The 22,168-nt window shown below is 39.6% G+C and overlaps 3 protein-coding genes across 5 annotated transcripts in view; 2 read left to right on the forward strand and 1 right to left on the reverse strand.

Annotated features, from left to right (window-relative positions):
- Nucleotides 1-9,476, forward strand: part of LOC309694246 (uncharacterized protein) — a 174,314-nt gene extending 164,838 nt beyond the window's left edge. For 2 of the 3 annotated variants that reach the window (XM_082514141.1, XM_082514140.1), the window contains exon 3: nucleotides 5,630-9,476. In XM_082514141.1, coding sequence (XP_082370267.1) covers nucleotides 5,630-6,745 — 1,116 coding nt within the window. In that variant the 3' untranslated portion in view covers nucleotides 6,746-9,476. Of the gene's footprint in view, nucleotides 1-5,153; nucleotides 5,257-5,629 lie in introns of all 3 variants that reach the window. The other variant, XM_082514139.1, reaches the window with a different exon arrangement.
- The window catches only part of LOC309695629 (uncharacterized protein), a 409,672-nt gene that overhangs the window by 205,893 nt on the left and 181,611 nt on the right, over nucleotides 1-22,168 (reverse strand). The gene's annotated exons all lie outside the window — the stretch shown is intronic.
- Nucleotides 14,358-22,168, forward strand: part of LOC309693882 (uncharacterized protein) — a 31,993-nt gene continuing 24,182 nt past the window's right edge. The window contains exon 1 of the mRNA XM_082513494.1: nucleotides 14,358-14,685. The gene's annotated coding sequence lies outside the window, so the exon portion shown is untranslated. The remainder of the gene's footprint in view (nucleotides 14,686-22,168) is intronic.

Consider the following 22,168-nt stretch of genomic DNA (forward strand, 5'->3'; position numbering starts at 1 on the left):
TCCCTTTCTCCCTCCTCCCCACACCTGAAATTCACTGAGGAGATGATGGAGCGGGTCAATGCTGGGCTCAGATCTACCCCCCGTCCCAATCCCTTTTTGTCCCCCATAAACCCCCCACCAGAGCGGCCAAAGGTTCGCCATCGAGCCCCACCCTCAACAGAGCAATCGAAGTCACATTGCCCAGCCTCGCCCCCCTTAGTTCCTCTTCATGCCCTGTCTCCGCAGTCTGATGTGTGATGTGTGGAGGGTCCGGGCTGTGAGGATTATGGCAGTGATGACTTTTCCCAGGAGAAGCTGGGACCCTGTTTACTAGAAGGTTTTAAAATTTCTGTACTTTTAGGTGACAGGAGACATGTGGCCTGGTCAAAACACAGAGAGCTGCACTCTAAAAGATCTTTAAACATAGTAAACATACCTTGTGTGCCACAGACTGCTCCCAAACACGAGGGGACAAGTAATACCTCTAAAACACTTAAGTTGGCTTTATTAAACATTAGATCTCTAGCTGGGAAAACATTTTTAATTAATGATTTAATCACTGAGCACAGCCTTGATTTTATGTTTTTAACTGAAACTTGGTTGGACCAAAGTAACAGTGGAGCTGTTCTCATCGAGACGACCCCTCCTAACTACAGTTTTATCAGTGAGGTCAGGGCGAGCAGGAGAGGAGGAGGGGTTGCTGTCTTATTTAATGAATCATTTCAATGTAAGCAGCTATCTCCTGGAAGTTTTCAGTCTTTTGAATATGTGGCTTTACAGCTGAAGGCCCCATCCAAAGTTGTGTTTCTTAATGTTTACAGGCCTCCCAAATACTGCACAGACTTTTTTAATGACCTCAGTGAACTGCTGTCTGTGATCTGTGTTGATTTTGACTGTGTAATTATTGTTGGGGATTTTAACATCCATGTGGACAACCCTCAGGACAAAGGGACTAAAGACCTGAGTAACACTCTGGGCAACTTTGGGCTGACTCAGCATGTAACAGAGGCCACACATAATAGAGGACACACTCTTGACCTACTGATCTCCAAAGGCCTGAGCATTTCAAAGGTTACTGTGTCTGATGTGGGCGTGTCTGATCATTACTGTGTTTTCTTTGAAAGTAAAATCTCAGCCCACACAAATATATCAACAACAGTGATCACAAAACGGTGTATAACTGAACACAGTAGTGCAATTTTTAACCAGGTCTTCCCATTAACACCTGACCTGTCCAGAGGGTCAGTCAATGAGCTCGTCAATAGCTTCAATGCTAACATGTTAAATGTAATGGACACTATTGCTCCCATTAAGGTGAAGGTTATCTCTGGAAGGAAAAAGTCTCCATGGAGAAACTCCACACTGGTGAAAAATGAAAAAAGAGAGTGTAGGAAAGCTGAGCGCAGATGGAGAAAAACAAACCTCCAGGTTCATTATGACATTTATAAAGAGAAACTTCACAATTATAATTTACAACTGAGGAATGCAAGGAGGTCCTACTTCTCTGACATCATCACTAAAAACAGCCATAATGCTCGGGTCTTATTTTCTACAGTTGACAGGCTAACAAACCCCCCTGTGTCAGTGGCAGCTGAACTTCATTCGACCATGGCCTGCAATGACTTTGCCAAATTCTTCACTGAAAAAATCCAAAAAATTAGACAAGCAATTGGTACATCAACAGCAGATCCAGGATATGTACTGTGTCCACCAAAAAACTGTTTAAACACCATGAAACAGTTTCAACCTATTAACAGCAAAGACCTGGAGGACATCTTAGGTCAACTGAACTCCTCCTCCTGCTGTTTAGATGTCCTGCCAACAAGTTTTTTCAAAAAGGTCTCAAAGACTTTAGAGTCAGACCTGTTACAGATCGTCAACTTTTCTTTATTATCAGGTGTGTTTCCAGAATCACTAAAAACTGCTGTAATCAAACCTATACTGAAAAAGGACAATCTTGACAAGACACAAATGAACAACTACAGGCCGATCTCAAATCTCCCGTTTTTAAGTAAGATCATTGAAAAAGCAGTTTCTCAACAGCTCAGTTACTTCTTAAAACAGAATAATTGCTACGATGTCTTCCAGTCAGGTTTTAGACAGAATCACAGCACTGAAACCGCTCTGACCAAAGTGTTCAATGACATATGTCTGAATACAGACAGTGGAAAAATGTCAGTCTTAGTTTTACTGGATCTCAGTGCAGCATTTGATACAGTTGACCACAACATATTACTCAAACGACTGGAGAACTGGACAGGTCTTTCAGGAACTGTACTAAACTGGTTCAAAACATACGTAGAAAACAGGAAATACTTTGTATCAATAGGTAACTTCACATCTGAGCAGACAAGTATCACATGTGGAGTTCCCCAAGGTTCCATCTTGGGACCCCTTCTGTTTAACATCTACATGCTCCCACTGGCACAGATTATAAACAACAACAAAATAAACTATCACAGCTATGCAGATGACACACAAATATATATCACAATGTCACCAGGAGACCGAGGCCCTGTACAGGCTCTTGGTAAATGCATTGAGGAAATCAATGACTGGTTGTGCCACAATTTTCTCCAGCTAAACAAAAACAAAACTGAGGTAATAGTCTTTGGCGCCAAAGAAAAACGATTACAGGTCACCAGAGAACTTCAATCTATACATCTAAAAACCACAAACCAGGCGAGAAATTTGGGTGTAGTGATGGATGCAGACCTAAACTTAGAAAAACACATTAAGACAATAACAAAGTCAGCTTACTATCACCTCAAGAATATATCAAGGATAAAAGATCTGATGTCTCAACAGGACCTGGAAAAACTAGTCCATGCATTCATCTTTAGTAGGCTTGATTACTGTAACAGCATCTTTACAGGTCTACCTAAAAAATCAGTCAGACAACTACAGCTCATTCAGAACTCTGCTGCTCGAGTCCTCACTAAGACCAAAAAAGTGGACCACATCAGTCCAGCTCTGAGGTCCTTACACTGGCTGCCTGTCCGTCAGAGGATAGACTTTAAAGTTCTGATACTGGCCTATAAAGCTCTGAATGGTTTAGGACCAAAATACATCAATGACCTCCTGACCCAGTATGAACCATCCAGCTCCCTCAGGTCATCTGGATCCGGTCTTTTATCAGTTCCCAGAATCAGAACCAGACACGGAGAAGCTGCATTCAGCTTTTATGCTCCTTATATCTGGAACAAACTCCCAGAAAGCCTCAGATCAGCTGAAACACTCAGTTTATTTAAATCCAGGTCGAAGACTCACCTGTTCTCAGCTGCATTTGAATAAAGCACCAAATCCACACTTTAAGCTTAAATTTCAAAACTTACATTTAACTACTGATTTTATCTACTGTTCTGATTTTATCTGTTTTGATTTTATATACTGTTGTTTGTTTGTTTGTTTGTTTGTTAATTAGTTAGTTAGTTTATTTGCTTGTTTTAATCAATTTTAAATCATGCTTTTTATTTGTTCTTGTTTCTAATGTCTCTGTAAAGCACTTTGAATCACCTTGTTGTTGAATTGTGCTATACAAATAAACTTGCCTTGCCTTGCCTTTTTCCATTGTTTAAGCACTGCTTCCAGCCAAGAGTGATACCATATATGCCCTATGGCTGCAGAAAAGGCTAACATTGTTATCTTTCTACAAAAAAAACAGTTGAACATGAGAAGGTTTTGGACCAATTTTGTGTTCTCCATTCTTTAAGCACCAGTTTGAGTACTGTTTAAGCACTGGTACAGTTTCAAAAGTACCAGTTTGGTACTGGTATCGGATAGGGCTGCACGATTCTGCATAAAATGAGAATCACAATTTTTTTTCCTTAGAATTGAGATCACGATTCTCTCACGATTTTCTTTTCCAATATAAATATTTATTGCACTTATTAACTTTGTAACAGTTAAGACTGAACATAAAAACAATATATAAACATAAAAACAACAAATGTCTCGCAAAATGTTGCCGCAAAATGTTGTACTGCTTGAAATTCCGTCTCCACCGTTGCTCGACACTGCGTGTATAGAGCAGGTAGTGCAACAATAGAAAAATAGTTGCGGGACAGCACTGTGTAGCATTTGTCTAGGGCGTTGATCATTTTCCTAAATCTCTCATTTTGCACAGTGTTGATGGGAGCCATATCTTTGGTCAGGTGATAAGTAATGGCCTCTGTAATTTCTTTGTGCCTGCGGGAGTTCGACGGGTATAGGGAAGCGCTGTATAAGGTTCCCGTTATTGATGTTTGGGTGGTTGACCGGGATGGATTTTCTCCTGTCACTTTCTTGTCTTCCCTGACGTGCTCTCCGATGTTTTTTCCCTACTAATTTTAGCATCACACGGCACAGCTTCTGTATCACGTGGTATAAGGCTCCGCCCTTGTCATTTGTTGAGCAGGAAGAGTGAGCGCTTGTTTTCATGCAGATTACGTCCTGGATCAAAATGCGGTACAGTCGTCGTCTTTTTTTTTCTTTTTTTTTAAATCGTTGTCATTTGGAAATGAGATCGCACAAAAGTATGAATCAAGATCACGATTTTCTAACGATTAATCGTGCAGCCCTAGTATTGGATAAAACCTAAACGATACCCATCCCTACATACAACCACCCTTTACCTTCCCATATGGAAAAGAATTAGTAAAAAATTATATGATTTACTCATGAAAATGGCCACTTTCTCATTACTTTCATACATTGTTTTAGTAAGTATCCAAAAAATAGAAGTTTCATTTATATAATTTTCAAGGGGTCTTATATCTGTTTTCACTCTTGTATGCTTTTCATACAAGTTTCACACAAGACGGATACAAACTTTATAAGATTTATATATATCCTTTCCATGTGGGTTGTCTGGGTGGAGTAGGTGGAATCTAATGAGGTGCTTCAGGTGGTACTGCTACCATTGAGTGTGAGCCGGACTTGTGGATCTATAGAAGTCCATATATACAGGGTGTAGCATCCACTGGGTAAAGGCAGTGATATGCAGGGGGGTCAGTGGCTTTTTCCCTTTCAGGTTCTTGTGACAACTGATGACTTTCTTGTTGTAGCTGCTTCTCAGTTTCCACATTGAAGTTTCATAGGTATTGTTGTCACTGAGGAGTTTAGTCGTGTTTATTTGCTCTGCTTTTTTAAAATTTTTTATCAGGGATAAAATACATATACTTTTTGTGTCCCAGCTGAGTAACAGGAGAAGAGTCTGGTGGAGCAACAGAGGAACAATTTCAGCCATTTGGACTCAGCTCAGCCACTACAGAGGAAAAAATGACTTCAACACAGAAGGTGAGAAAAATATCACAGTTACACTGTTATTGAAACTGCACAGCTTGTTGGTTTTTAAAAACCAACTCAGATGTTACAAGAAGATACAAACATAATTTTTATCGGCACACATTGAAACAACAATATCAAAAATTGATTCAATTTTTTATGAGTAAAATATTTTCTCCACTTATCAATATTTCTCCAATATGTATTTTTCATTACGACTGTCATTGTAGCACATCATTCAAATGTGATACTATGACCAGAAGGTGGTGGAAACACACCTACAATGTGTTTGTTGACATGTTTGATTCAACCAATGGAGGGAGTTACAGTTTGTTCCACGACTGCATTTCACTCACTGCCTCTGTTTGTATCTCTGTCACTGCAGGACCAACATGGAGCGAGAAGTCAGCGCTCTCAGGAGGCCGACAAACCTCACAGAAGAAAAGGAAAGAAAACCTACAGCTGTGATGAGTGTGGGAAGGATTTTAGCCGGGGTGGAGACTTGAAAAGACACCAACTCATCCACAGTGGATTTAAACCTTACAGTTGCGACTTGTGTGGAAAGTCTTTTACCCGGGCTGAAAGCTTAAAAACACACCAACTCATCCACAGTGGAGTTAAACCTTACAGCTGCGACTTGTGTGGAAAGTCTTTTACCCAGGCTGGACACTTAAAAACACACCAACTCATCCACAGTGGATTTAAACCATACAGCTGCGACTTGTGTGGACAGTCTTTTACCCAGGCTGGAGACTTAAAAAAACACCAAATCATCCACAGTGGATTTAAACCTTACAGCTGCGACATCTGTGGAAAGTCTTTTACCCGGGCTGAAAGCTTAAAAACACACCAACTCATCCACAGTGGAGTTAAACCTTACAACTGCGACTTGTGTGGAAAGTCTTTTACCCAGGCTGGAGACTTAAAAAAACACCAACTCATCCACAGTGGAGTTAAACCTTACAGCTGCGACTTGTGTGGAAAGTCTTTTACCCAGGCTGGAAACTTAAAAAAACACCAACTCATCCACAGTGGATTTAAACCTTACAGCTGCGACTTGTGTGGAAAGGATTTTACCCAGGCTGGAGACTTAAAAAAACACCAAATCATCCACAGTGGAGTTAAACCTTACAGCTGCGACTTATGTGGAAAGTCTTTTACCCACGCTGGAAGCTTAAAAACACACCAACTCATCCACAGTGGAGTTAAACCTTACAGCTGCGACTTGTGTGGAAAGTCTTTTACCCGGGCTGAAAGCTTAAAAACACACCAACTCATCCACAGTGGAGTTAAACCTTACAGCTGCGACTTGTGTGGAAAGTCTTTTACCCGGGCTGGAAGCTTAAAAACACACCAACTCATCCACAGTGGATTTAAACCTTACAGCTGCGACTTGTGTGGAAAGTCTTTTACCCACGCTGGAAGCTTAAAAACACACCAAATCATCCACAGTGGAGTTAAAACGTACAGCTGTGACTTGTGTGGAAAGTCTTTTACGTAGCATTTGGGCTTAAAAAAAAAAACACCAACTCATCCACATTGTAGTTAAAGCACACTACTGTGAGTTGTGTGGTAAAGCTTTTGCTCAAAGTCGAAACTTACAGAAGCATCTAGTTACCCACTCTGGAATTAAGGCGTACAGCTGCAACTTTTGTGGAAAAAGGTTCAGCGACAAACAGTACCGAAATAGTCACCTACGCATTCACACTGAAAATGATGTTTCCTGCTGTGATCAGTGTGGGAAACTGTTTCCAACAGATGCACAGTTACAACAACACGTTTAGCCACACTGAGGAGAGACCTTATAAATGTGACCTGTGTGAGAAGACTTTTAAATCTCCACATCAGCTGAATAAACACCAACAGATCCACACCAGAAAGTAACTCTACAAGTGCAGTTACTGTGAGGAAGTATTGATTTTTTTATCTTGTAATTGTAACCTGAGTGTTTGGAACAAGTCTGATCAGTAAACTTATGGAGTTATACTGAATGAACTGTTTGGGAAAATGAAGACTCATTTTCTCTCAGTAAGCTGATCGTTATAATGTAAACAGTAAAAGTAATTGGACGTTGGCAGAGATGCTCTTTGTTTCAGGCGACATTCAGGATAAAAATAAATAAAGCAGAGCGACACAGATGGATCCAGTTCTCAACCCTGTCGTCACTGTGGTGGTGGGAAAACGTTTCTTTGTAAGCTTTGTGGAAAAACTTCCAATCATCAACTGGACCTAAATCCACATCAACGTAGCCACACTGGAGACAAATGAACTACTGCAAAGAATGTGGGAGAGGCTTCCACACACCAAGTACATTAAAAATACATGAACTCTTCCACAGTGTGGTCAAAAAGCACATCTGTGACTAGTGTGGGTCATCCTTCACCACTGCACGTGAGCTCAATGAAAAAGCATAAGGGAATCCACACAGGAGAGACACCATACAAGTGCAGACACTGTGACAAAAGCTTCTCACAATCAGGTCATCGTAACAAACATGAACGTACACACATGGAAGTGAACTTCAGCTGTGACCAGTGTGACAAGAGTTTCAGGAATCTCAGTTCATACTCCGAACACAAACGATCTCACACTGTAAATAAACTGTTTCACTGTTACCAATGTGCAAAAACATTCACTTCATTATCTGCTCTGTGCAAACATCAGCCTGATCATGCAGGACTGAAATCACTGGATCACAATGAATCTGAAGAGAGAGAAAGATCCTCTTCTGGTTTCAGGCTCAGACTTAAAAACCTTGAGATCAGGCTCCACAGAGTTCAGATGGAATCTCCTGTAAAGAGTGTCAGCTGATGTCACACTTGGATCTGATGAGGTAGCTCTGATTTCTGGAGCTGCAGTGAATAATCCTGAATGTTACATTTAGGAAGCTGCATGTATAGATATGTATATCAAGTTTATTATTTTTCCTTTGAGGGATTTTAATTCTCTAAAATGTTATCCCTGTTACATTTTAACCTTTGTTCCCTTAGGACACAGTAGTGTTTAGTAGTTGTACTATTAAAGTTATAGGAATGTCTTTTCTTTCTTTTTTTTAAGCAAACTGGTATTCTATCAAAAATCAAATATGGATATGTAAATCATTTCTTTTATTTGAACTTTTTTAGCTTTTCCAAAATTAACTTATTTTTTATGTATTCATTGCATGTTTCACCTCAGTTAAATTTCAATCCTTCATTCATATTTAAACTCTTGCTGTGGTAAAATCTTCTCTTAAATCCTTTTCTCCCAAAACAAGCAAATATTTTCACAGCAGTTGCTCTTAAAACTTCCAAAATGAACTAAATCTGTTCACCAGCTTTGAAACAACACTTTATTATGAAATTTATCAGTTCCCAGAGTCAGAACCAGACACGGAGAAGCTGCATTCAGCTTTTATGCTCCTTATATCTGGAACAAACTCCCAGAAAGCCTCAGATCAGCTGAAACACTCAGTTTATTTAAATCCAGGTTGAAGACTCACCTGTTCTCAGCTGCATTTGAATAAAGCACCAAATCCACACTTTAAGCTTAAATTTCAAAACTTACATTTAACTACTGATTTTATCTACTGTTCTGATTTTATCTGTTTTGATTTTATATACTGTTTTGTTTGTTTGTTTGTTTGTTAATTAGTTAGTTAGTTTATTTGCTTGTTTTAATCAATTTTAAATCATGCTTTTTATTTGTTTTTGTTTCTAATGTCTCTGTAAAGCACTTTGAATCACCTTGTTGAATTGTGCTATACAAATAAACTTGCCTTGCCTTGCCTTGCCTTTATGTCCAGAAAAAAGAAACTCAAGCTGAACTGGTTGTGGGCTGTATTTCCATGTAATACCTTTTTTTTTCCAGAAGATGGAGCACTGATGCTGTGTAACCTTTATTTAATTAGGGAAAGAACACAATATTCACAGTGGCAGCAAAGAACTGTTAAAAGTTAAAAACAGCAGCACACATCAGAACCATTTTAAAGATCACAGGTGACTACTTTTAGTTAATTTAAATCCTATTAAACATCTATTTTTGGCTCCTCCTTTCACTTTAGTGTATTTACTGTATCCTTGAAGTCCACGTTGTTTTTTTTAATGAATTCATTTTGATCCACATGTTCTGCAGCTGTTTTCCTTTTGATTTGAAGTTTGCATTATGAAATCCTGATACTGTTAAAGCATCAGTTATAATTGATGAACTCTGTGTAAAGTTTATTAAACAGTTTGGTGTGAAAAATAAAGAAATGGTCTCACAGCAAGTAGTTTGAGCCATGATTCAAACTAATTTAAATGTTTTTAGTGGTACACGTGGAGGTTTATCAGAGGAGGAGACTTGGCTGCTCTCGGCACGGTTCCTGCAGCTCATTAAAAACTCTGAAATGATCTTCAAGGAAAAGATGATTAATTTTTCTTAAAAACAAGATGTGGGCATGAAGTTTTAACATGAGTGTGTTTAAGATGCATTGTGATTAGCATCTCACACGTTCCAATAAAGCAGATGTTCCTGCATTGCAACAGTAGTTTGCAGATGTGTTCATCCCCCGACCATCTGCAAGACTCTCATGCAGCACCAATTTGAAACGCAGCCTGGAAAGTGCGTTCATGGCCCTACAGGTTGCCTAAGCACAAGAGACAAATTGTGCAAAAGGAATTGGCTGAAATGGTGAAAATGCTGTTATCATAGGATGAAACGAGGATTTGTTCCTCAGTGTTTGGTCTGCTATGCTTACCTTTTCTCCAGATGATTTGTCGCAGTTGAGAGGGGCCGGTTGTCTTTAAGGTGCTTCCAGGTAATTAAGAAGTGAGTGCAGGGTTCGTACCATTCATCACACTTCTGTTAGGTTTGTTTGAAGACTCGGGCATTTTTCAGCACCTGCTGTAGCGATAGCTGCGTCCTCACACTGCATATGCTGTTTGCTACCTGGATGATGTTGTCATTCATAGTGATACCACGGTGGAGCATGTGCAGTGGGTGGTCACAGTTCCTAAAGTGTGTGGTTGGATGGAGGGACGTACAGTATTTGGGTACAATTTGGGAGCTGGGTATGTGCATCCACACATGGATAAAACAGCAGCCATCGCATCCTGCCTGTGTCCCAACGCAAAAAAATAACATCCTGATAATAATGAATTACAATATTCCCGACAAGAAGAAATAAATGCATGAACAAGTTTTTCAGCATCACTCTGGGACAGGATATTTCTGATTCTCAAGATATTGCAGCAATGAAAGAAAGCAGTCATAAATAGTTGCTTAATATTTCCATTAAAGGAGAAATCCTGGTCAAAATGACTCTAAGATTCCATATAGTGTTACTGGAGGCCAAGGTATTGCATCCAGAAAAGGATAAAATCCGTAGCTGTTGATAAAATTGGCACAGAGCTTCCCCCATGCATTACCAAAGATTCACATCAAACTCATTCTTGATTGCTTTAATGAACATTTTGTTATTGTCACAGTTTGATACTGATGATTTCTTGTGAACACTCCTTTAGTTTAAACCCAGTGACAGTATCAAGTTATTATGTTTGTTTTCTCCCTCCAAGTGAGAAAACATTTGATTCATTCAACCTTTTTACCTTTATTGGATTATGGTGACCTGCTTTTTATGAATGCACCTGCCCACTACCTAAAGAGGTTGGATACTGTGGACCATTGTGCTTTACGTTTTATTACTGGCTATGGAAGTCGTGTACATCATTGTTCTCTGTATGCTGCTGCTAAATGTCCATCTTTGCATATTCGTAGACTCTCCCATTGGTTGATTTTTATCTATAAATCTCTCCTTGGGCTGGTTCCATCTTATTTATGTGTTTATATGGGTAAAAACCACAACCAATACAACCTTCGTTCGAACAAAATCATACAATTGATTGTCCCAAAAATCAGAACAGAATGGGGGAAAAGGGCTTTTAAATACGCTGCCCCTGCTTCCTGGAATAATCTGCAGAAGGAACTGAAATTATCAGAATTGGTTACCTTGGGAGAGTTTAACTCTGTCTTAAAGGAACGAGAGAACAGCTCTTTTACTCAGTGTGATTGTTTTTAATGTACTCTTTTTGTATTTGATCTGTTATTGTATATTTTACACATGTTTGTATGCGATATTGTATTTGTTTTAAATGTTATATACCTATGTGGTATGTGACTTTTGTTGCTATGATGCCAGGTCTCTCTTGGAAATGAGATTTTTAATCTCAATGAGATTTTTTACCTGGATAAATAAAGGATAAAAAAAAATGTAAGTATCTATCTATACTTCGTCTGCATCCCTCGAGGCCCCATTTGAAGGCTGATTATGTCCCAACATAGGCCAGAATTCATAGCGCAGTGGTGGCTGTGGCTATTTTTTTCAAAAAAGAAAAAACCCCAGCAGATGGCTGAAGCGTGGTGGCCAAAGAATAAACTTTTAAAAGCAAGTATTAAATTTTAGATCACTTATATATCTGCAAAGAACGTTATAACATTACTGTTGGCTACATGTCCACAAAGTTATGTATAGGGGTGGGTTTTTAATTATCGATTTATCGATTAAAATCGGTTCTAGCTTGGATAATGTGATATCGATTCATTAAAATCCTGAAATGATTTTTTAATACAAATTTATTTTGACCAAAATGCCAGAATTTCAGGTTAAACCTCAGAAAATTTCAACAAATAACAACAACCAAACAGCTGAAATAGTAAATGAGAGCCGGAACACGATTCTGCACAAAGACGTAAACACAAAGCGTGGATCCACCGACGGATCAGAATCAGCGAGATGTCGCCTTTCTCTCACGACAGCACGGACACGGTCGGGGCTGAAAGCCGACAGCCCGCTGATCCGTGCTTTGAGTTCACGGCCTTTTTCCACTAGATTCTGAAGCTGCAGGTTTTGTCTCTCTCCAAACAATATTGACTAAACCAGCAGCTAAAGAAGATCCAACCCTTCACATAAACATCGTCATGAACTTTTGCTGTTTTACTTCCACAACAATAAAATCACACTTCATGCACAGCTCTCTCCCTCTCTCTCTCTCTCTTTCTGTCTATGTGTACTTCAAGAACAGTTTCCCGTCAAAAAAAATCAGTTTTCTGCATTATTCGCTTGTTTATTACGCACAAGTCTACCGTTGTTTACAGCGCTGTCGGCCTCTGTTTTTTCCCTTTTACCTAATTTTGAAAAGAAAGTCTCATTTCTGCTGTTCAATAGGCTACTGAACAAATTCAAACTTTTTAAAATTATGCGAAATTTCAAAACGCTTAGCTGTGTCTCTAATAAAACCTCTGTAACTTTGCTCTGCTTCACTTCAGCAGCATCAGCTAAGGTTCATATGTTGATTAATGGTTTTCTTTCGTTTTCGATGTACTGCTGAATATTTTTATAAAATCCCAGGCCAGGAAAATCAACTTCGTGTTTTTCTGTGTTTTATCCTCAGCTGTTGTGCATCTGCACTTTATTGTTGTCAATGTCTACGCATGGGACAGAGTGAAACGTAATTTCAATTCCTTTGTATGGCAAGTACATTTGAAGAAATTGACAAATAAAGTTTTCTATTCTATTCTATTCTATTCTAGCTACTTCGACACAAAGGCATCTTCTGTGATGCTCACACCTTTGATAGAGTCTAGCAAGTGTCAGCTTTTTTTATAGATATAAAAATATGGAAATGTATTGATGCAGGACCTGAAGGATGATATATGGAATGTGGAATATCTGTCCATGCAGACAATATTGATTTGTAACTTAAAATTTGTTATTTTAACTAATAATCTTGTCAGCATAAAGTTCTTTATTTGGAGCACAGATCTACAAGAAAGATAAGTTACTGAAACGCGCTTGTGCTTAAATTCCATATGACTCTTTGGCAATATTGTGAGTAATGTTAAACTTAAATATCATCTCTGCCTCCTGATCTGTTTCCTGCTGCCTGCCACTGAAGACAGTGGGGAGAGGTAACAATTAAGCAGTGCATTTACAGTGGCATATAATGTCATCTTTTCTCATTACAGTCCACTTTGACCAGCAGGTTTGTGACAGTTGGCTTAACATACCGAGCCAAGGAATCTAAATATACATTTGGCATTTCAGTGGGGCTACCAAAAATCATCACCTCAGTCTTTTTATCATTGAATTTTAAAAAGTTAAGAGACATCCAAGCCTTAATGTCATCAAGACACTGAAGTAATGGTTGTATGGAATATGTGCCTTTTTTATGTAGAGGGACATATATCTGACAGTCATCAGCATAGAAGTGAAATGCAATGCTGTGTTTTCTCAGTATAGATCCAAGAGAGAGCAGATACAAAGAAAAGAGAAGGGGGCCTAGAACTGAGCTCTGTGGGACACCACACAAGAGAGGAGCGGAGGACGACACATGGTCACAGAGACTGACACAAAATGTTTGCCCCGCCAAGTAGGACCTGAACCACTCAAGTGCCCACCCAGTGCTCCAAATGACAGAGTAAAATGCATGATCCACAGTATCAAATGCAACTGTCAAATCTAAAAGTACAAGAACAACACAGTCCCCAGCATCAGTGGCTAAAAATATGTCATTAAAAACTTGTAAAATGGCTGATTCAGTGCTATGAAAGGGTTTAAAACCAAATTGGAAAACGTGTAAAACATTTTGCTTTTTCAGGAAGGTCATTCATTGACTGTCAACTCTCTTTTCAAGAATTTTGGAAAGAAAAGGTAGTTAGAAGAAAGGCCTGTAATTTGCAAGAATCGTAAGATCGAGAACAGGTTTTTTTTAAACAGGTGTTTGACTACAGTATGTAAAAATTTTGGGGGCTACATCTGACAATGTGGATGACAAAAATGACAAAAATGGATTGAAACTGAAAAATGGTTTGAAACCGAAAAAAAAAATGTAAGCGAAAACAAAAAAATTACAGTTTCAATTAATTGTTTTTCACTATCAATTTTTTTTCGGTTTCAAAACAAGATTTTTCAGTACATTTATTTCAGTTACAATATTTTTTTTCGGTTTCAATATTTTTTTTCGTTTTCGCTTCAAGGTGGCATCGTTCTGATTCCATATTGTCCTCCCCACGATGACGTTTTCATCGAGGCCAAGGAAAAGAGTTTAGGAAAAGGAGATTGGCGCTACTTTTGAAATAACACTCCACTGGGTTACGTTGTGCAGCTGAGTCACGTGACCGCACAGCAACAAATCACAGCGGAGTCAGATAAGGGGGCGGAGCAAACTGTGTGTGCAGGAGAGGAGTCGAGCAGAGAGAGCTGCTTTTCTATGAAACGGTTGTAAAGTAGTAAACTTACAGGAACATATACCACTACCAACGTTGGGATTCATTTCTGCATCGATCTGCACACCCTTGTCTCCTGGATCGTAGCTGAGATCAGCGTGAACCACGTGGATCTCTGCTCCCTGATCTGTTTCCTGTTTTTGGAAAGAGTTCCAGCTTCATCACGGAGTTTCTCTCGGTTTGTGGGCTCGTCTAAAGGTAAGCATCGAGCTAACTTTAATGTGGGTTCAGTTTATGTTGAGTTTAGCTCTGTTGAGAATATTAGATTGCTTGGTAGACATTGGAGTTAGACACACTGTAGAGTTTGTGATTGCTTGCAACATCATAATATGGCGGTTGCTGGGGGGAAAGAATACATAAAGAAAAATAGTCTTTGAATATGAACAAAAGGATGGGGTGCAGGGCAGGAGAACAACCAACCCCCACCCCAGGACATGAAGCCACAGGTACAAGCCTGGGGGAGCGCAGTAGTGGAAGCTTGCTGAGAAGGAGGCCAAAAGGCTTTGGAGCGTGATGTCACAGGGGTGGGCGTGGAAAGGATTTTGGCCTGACGCGCCATTTTCTGGGGCAAAGCTCAAATATGGGCTCAAAATGTGATCATAAATATTTTGTACTTGTAAATCAGGATTTGTATGTGTATGTGTTTACGACTGTGCGTAAATCCCCCCTAATATTGGTATGATCTGAGCTCAGGCACTAAGCAGGACGGGGCAGCTACTGCCTGCGAGTTAGTGAATGGTAAATGGCCTGTATTTAGAGAAACTGTGATATTCTGGATTAGGCTCTTTAAAAAGATCAGGACAGAAGGACGTGGATAGGTGCCTTTATTGAACAGCAGGACATCACACACTAACTTGTTGTTTTCTTAGCGTGCAGAAAACTACCCTTTTTGTTGTTATATAGGGTATGTTATGTAGGGTGGCTGTGGCTCAGGTGGTAGAGCAGGTCATCTACTGATCGGAAGGTTGGTGGTTCGATTCCCGGCTTCCCCTAGTCTGCATGCCAAATATCCTTGGGCAAGATAATAACCCGAAATTGCTCTCCGATGCATTCATCGGAGTATGAATGTGTGTGAATGTCAGTTGTGCTTGTGCGAATGGGTGTGAATGGGTGAATGCACAAGTTGTGTAAAGCGCTTTGAGTTCTCAGAAGAGTGGAAAAGCGCTATATAAGAACCAGTCCATTTACCATATATTGGTCAACCAAGAACTAGCCCTGTAACAGGCACTTCTGTATTTTACCACTGGGGGGCAACAATTCACTCTATTACAAAACTGTTTTTGTTCATCTGTTTATTTTTTTATGAGCTTTGTTTGATTTGTTGAGTATCTGAGGCTGAGACCACGGGACTGTAAAAACATGATTGTTGGCCTGTATTTATATAGCGCTTTACTAGTCCCTAAGGATCCCAAAGCGCTTTACATATCCAGTCATCCACCCATTCACACACACACAGCCACCCTGGGGCGCACTGACAGAGGCGAGGCTGCCGACACTGGCCCTCTGACCACCACCAGTAGGCAACGGGTGAAGTGTCTTGCCCAAGGACACAATGACCGAGACTTTCCAAGCCAGGGCTCGAACCGGCAACCTTCCGATTACAAGGCGAACTCCCAACTCTTGAGCCACGATCGCCCCGCAGTGACGATGTGATGGGATTTCCGGCTCTTTCAGCTCGGCTCACTAAAAAGAGCCGGCTCTTTCGGCTCCGAACCGGCTGTTTTCGGTTGTTTTGTTGCTTTAATTAATTTATTATTAACAAAAATATAAAATTATGCACAAAAGGAATTACTATGTAAAAAAAAGAAGTGGTTTTATTTATATATGTTTATATATAAATATATGCGGATGTATATGCATGTACAAACTCCAAAACACATTTCTAGCGTTAACTGAACTTTCAAAACTGCTACCTAGATCACTTAAATTACACAATTGAAAGCATGTGTGTATTGTTTATGTATTTATACACAAGCACTCATATATATTCAAATAATTTTTTAAAAAAGTTCATTTACCTGTTACTACCACACACCAAATCCGGTCGTTGGTACTTGCTGGCTTGTGTAGCCACTAGGTAACAAAAGCTCAACACTGCGCCCAGCATCCTGGAGAACCTCTGTTGTGTTTTGTACGTGTTTTGGAGTTTTTACGTGCTTTGTCTCTAGGGGCCACTGTAAATATACTTTTATTTATTCACTCCACACAAAATGTAATAAATAAATAATATAATACAAAAACCAACTATTTACATTTCAACTTTTAACTATTTAAATTTTCAGCTTTTTTCCTTTTAAACAAATTTAAAGTGAAAGAACACAAAACACTGCAAACCACAACACAATTAAATATAAATTAAAATATGAAAACAAAAAGAACATGCACATTCTCTGCCATTTGGGCCTGCATGAATAAACTTTCTGAATCCTTTATCATCCGCAACTGAATATAGTTTTGGATGATTACTATACCTTTCTAATGTGACGTTGATGTCCCTGGCTGTTTCCCTCCGGCTCCGGAAAAAAAGTGCAAGAGAGAGAGAGAGAAAAAAACCCGGTTCCCAATAAGGAGCCGGCTCGCGTCGTTCACTCCAAAGAGCCGGCTCTAAGAGCCATTTCGTTCGCGACCGACACATCACTACTGCAAGTGCGCTGTTGGAGAAACGGAGCTAGGCAGACAGAGGAGAACTGAAGATTGACCAGGTACCAAAGTAAATCATTCATACTGTACAAAAAATGTAAATATGACGGTGTATCACGAAAGATTGATATCAAACTGATCACTTGACCAGTATTACGTTACTTGCTCTTCAAGTTAATCAACAAATGGCGAAATGAAAAGCCGAACAACAACAATGCTGTTTCTTTAGAGAGTCTTAGCTTACATGTGTGTTTATTTCATATTTTCAGTTGTTTCCCTCCACGGCTAAATAAATCTGTTTCAGTAATGCACTGATATACAAGAATGGACATAAGGAGCTTCTTTCAAAGAAAAAACTCAGGTAGATATTATTTTATATATTATGCTTTGTATGTTGTTCAGTATATCTATGCAAAACAAGAGGACTTTCAATACACAGCAGTATATTCACAGTTGAAACCAGATATTTACATACACTTTATGGAAAACACAAGAACATTTTTTTACTGTACAACATCAATTTAGAGTAAACTTGTTTTGTTTTAGATAAATAAATATTGAAATATCTTTTGACTTAGTTAAATGTCAGAATAAAGAGAGACAGAGCTGTCTATTTTAATCACTTTCATCAAATTTAGGAGTACATATACACTAAGTTTATTGTTAATTAATAAGAAAACTCCAGACGATTCCATTCTGCGCTGAAGAAGCTTCTGATAGGTTAGTAGAGTCCATGTGAGTAAATTGGTGGGACAGCTGTGGATGCATATAAGACAAAACACAGAGCCTGTTTCTTTGAAATGGGAAAATTAAGAGATATCAACCAAAACACCAGGAAAAGGATTGTGGAGCTCCATAAGTGTGGCTCAATTTTGAATACAATTTGGTGCCATTTAAAATTAAGAAATACAGATAGTTTCTCTATTTACTCTTAAAGTTAACAAATATGTTTTTTATATTTATCAATCTAAAAAAATAAACATTTACCGTATTTCCCGGACTATAAAAGCGCACCTGAATATTAGCCGCACAAGCTAAAATCAGGAGAAAATCCTGTTTTGTACATACATTAGCCGCACCTGACCAAAAGCCGCAGGTGTTTCAATGTTGACTTATCATATGTAAGAGAATATGCACAAAGCGAATTGTCAGGAAAGAGATGGCTGTTTGGAGACACACCCCTTTTATTAATATTTTGAAAATCAAGTTATGGGTACATATTTGCATAACTTTTTAGGTATATGTACAAGTAGCGGTAATTACAAGTACGAAACATGTACTGTGCTTCATGAATGAGTAACAAATGTAGTACATAACAATAACCTACAGCACACCAGAAAAATAGATTCGGACTACCTTTTAGGCTCAGGTGCAGTGACACGGCTTTAACAAGAAGAAAAGTCAGTCATTCACCACCATCTTCCTGCGCACTAAAACCACCAAAGTCCTCTCCTCCAGTGTCGGATACGAACAGGCTCAGGATGGCTACGTCATCCACTCTCAGCTTCTTTCCTTCGTTGTCACTTTCAAAACCAAAGAAATCCTCATTGTCAGTGTCGGAGTCGAACACCCTCAGAAGGGCCGTGGCGGTGTCCTCCTCTCCATCATGCAGCAGTCCAGCCCTTCGACATCCGTTGGTGATCATGGATGTTTTCACACTTTTCCACGCTGTCAGATTCCAATGGTGGAGTTGAGCATAACTTGCTTTTCGCAAGTTTATCGCCGCTCGTCATCCACGACTCCCGCTGAACGCGTAGCGTTAATTTGAAGTTTGTTTTTTGTGCTACTTGTACAGCACTATGTTGCCTGGCGGATGGACACGTGACCAACATACCACTCTTGAACCCCGATACTGTGTGTCTGATCACATGCCCTTCCGCCAGGCAACGTAGTGCCGTACAACAGCGGAACAAACAAAACAAATTGTCTTACGATATGATAAAAATCATGGACAATCCATAGAAAAGCCGCACCTGACTAAAAGCCGCAGGGTTCAAAGCTTGTGCAAAAAGTAGCGGCTTGTAGCCCGACAATTACGGTAGTCTGATTTGATGTTACAATTAAAAAAGTGTATCTGTTTTGATCTGAAGAGTATGTAAATATCTGGTTTCAACTGTATATTTGATGATTGTCAGCACAAAGAGGGAGAGAGAGGAACAGAGAGGGAGAGAGAGGAGAATGAGGACAGAACAGTAAGGGAACAAGAACAGGTGAGAAACACATGTTAGTCAAATGGTTGTTTACCAAAATCCGTATCATAGGTACTTGTGTATCTCGTACCTAGTGTTTCTTTTCAGGTTTGTTATTTTTCAAGTTATATATTTATTAAGTTATGCAGGCATATGAAGGTTAAATAATTAAATAAACTTTTCTGAATCTAAATAGTGTACTTTTGGTAGAATTAAAAAAATAAGTGTAGTGCGGGTCTATGATGATTTTTAGTGCTACTATCATCTAGTTCTGATTCTGGTTCTGTCTTGGTTAAGTCCTAAGTGGTCCTGATTTTGAACTGTTGTAGTCCTGTTTTAATTCCGGATCAGTTCTGGATCTGGTTGAATTGTGGTTTAGTCCTCGTGTCTTGATGCAGCCCCAACTTTGTTCTGCCTTGCTGCTTAATTAAAAAACTAGTTTAAGGTGTCCTGCATATGTGATACATATTTTCTCCTATATGAAGTCTGTCTTTTTTGAACAAAATTCATAAGAAAGCCTATTAATCTTTCAGTCATTTCTACCCTCACTTAATTTCCTTTTGCTGCTCAGCTCTCACACAGTGGCTCAGTTATGCTCCAATTAATCTTTCAGTAATGTCTACCCCCCCCCCCCCCCCCCCAAAAAAAAAAAAAAAAGAAGAAGAAAAAAAGAATCCCACATCCATCCTTTAGGGCTAAGCCCCGGGTGTTTCAGATGTCTGCTTCCGAATGAAATACGGCAGTGGAGTAAAGACCCAGAGTACTTGCCGCCACTGTCCTACCCCGATATCTTCACGTATCTTGTTAACCCTGACCCTAACCCTCACGTTCGGATTTCGGAGTGCCCTATGTTTAACGTTGGTAACCAGTCTGGATTTGTTTGATTCATTTCATAGGCAGGCTTCCTACAGTTGTGCGAAAGAGTTAGCAAATCGTTACATAGCACGTATGTCTCCACAGTCACTCAATTCTATGTTTGTTTGCAATTTCTATAATCTCCAAGAACCCCAACGATAATATTATTAAGCTATAAAGAGTGATATGAACGTATAGAACTTGCCGGAGTAAAAATGTCTGGAGCACACCAACAGATATCTGGAGATGGAAGCAAACTGGATATCAAGCTGTCGCATGGCTGCTATCCAGGCTAGATGCCTTCGTTTTGTAAGGTCCGCCATATAAGCTCCCTCATGATGCTTCCAGGTTGGGAAAGAAAAAAAAAGACAAACCTTTTTTAAGCTTATTCCACAGCCGGCAACACAGCAAGTACGAACCATGGCTGTTGTGTGTGCCTTCGCTCCTTTTTCGCTTGCGCTTTGTTTGGACCCGGAAAATGGCGCATCAGGCCAAAATCCTTTCCACGCCCACCCCCGTGACATCACGCTCCAAAGCCCTATGGCGGTGACAACTCTTCCACGGTAGCAGGTAGGATTTTTCTATTTTTGTTGACGGCTAGTTTTACCTTTCCATACGGATGGTCTGTTTATGTTTTGATCAAGAGCCTTTTTTGGGCACCTGAAGAGGAGAAGTCCATCTTATGGCCAACCTCTGACTGTATCTTGGTCATATTACCCAGCAAAACCCAGTATCCAAGTTCATCTGTAACAGTCCTTTTATATACTACAGGAAAAATGAAAATAAATAGTTTAATTTGATGCATTATAATATTTCCAACAGTGTAATTTCAGTTCTAAGGGTCCCAGAAACAATACGGAAAAGCATAAAGTCAAACATCATCATCATCATCATCATCATCATCATCATCATCATCAATTTATTTATTTATTTATTTATATAGCACTTTAAAAACACACCTGGTTGACCAAAGTGTTGTACAATACTAATATGCACATGACTTTTATGAACATCAACATAGGCTTATAAGGCCCACAAAAATGACGTCACTTCCGGTTTCGGGCAGGTAATGGCGGACATGCAATACTTTGCACTGATGTATATGCCAACGTAAGAAGTGTTATGAACATCGGCAACGCGTGTTTCTGGAATATTATGTTTTTGTTGCTGCAAGTGCTTCTTATGCAAATTTTTCTAAAGCTATACAGGGAGTGCAGAATTATTAGGCAAATGAGTATTTTGTCCACATCATCCTCTTCATGCATGTTGTCTTACTCCAAGCTGTATAGGCTCGAAAGCCTACTACCAATTAAGCATATTAGGTGATGTGCATCTCTGTAATGAGAAGGGGTGTGGTCTAATGACATCAACACCCTATATCAGGTGTGCATAATTATTAGGCAACGTCCTTTCCTTTGGCGAACTGGGTCAAAAGGAGGACTTGACAGGCTCAGAAAAGTCAAAAATAGTGAGATATCTTGCAGAGGCATGCAGCAATCTCAAAATTGCAAAGCTTCTGAAGCGTGATCATCGAACAATCAAGCGGTTCATTCAAAATAGTCAACAGGGTCGCAAGAAGCGTGTGGAAAAACCAAGGCGAAAAATAACTGCCCATGAACTGAGAAAAGTCAAGCGTGCAGCCGCCAAGATGCCACTTGCCACCAGTTTGGCCATATTTCAGAGCTGCAACATCACTGGAGTGCCCAAAAGCACAAGGTGTGCAATACTCAGAGACATGGCCAAGGTAAGAAAGGCTGAAAGATGACCACCACTGAACAAGACACAAGCTGAAACGTCAAGACTGGGCCAAGAAATATCTCAAGGCTGATTTTTCTAAGGTTTTATGGACTGATGAAATGAGAGTGAGTCTTGATGGGCCAGATGGATGGGCCCGTGGCTGGATTGGTAAAGGGCAGAGAGCTCCAGTCCGACTCAGACGCCAGCAAGGTGGAGGTGGAGTACTGGTTTGGGCTGGTATCATCAAAGATGAGCTTGTG

This window comes from Aulonocara stuartgranti, assembly GCF_965226115.1.
Source record: "Aulonocara stuartgranti genome assembly, chromosome: 3".
In the NCBI taxonomy this organism is placed as follows: domain Eukaryota; kingdom Metazoa; phylum Chordata; class Actinopteri; order Cichliformes; family Cichlidae; genus Aulonocara; species Aulonocara stuartgranti.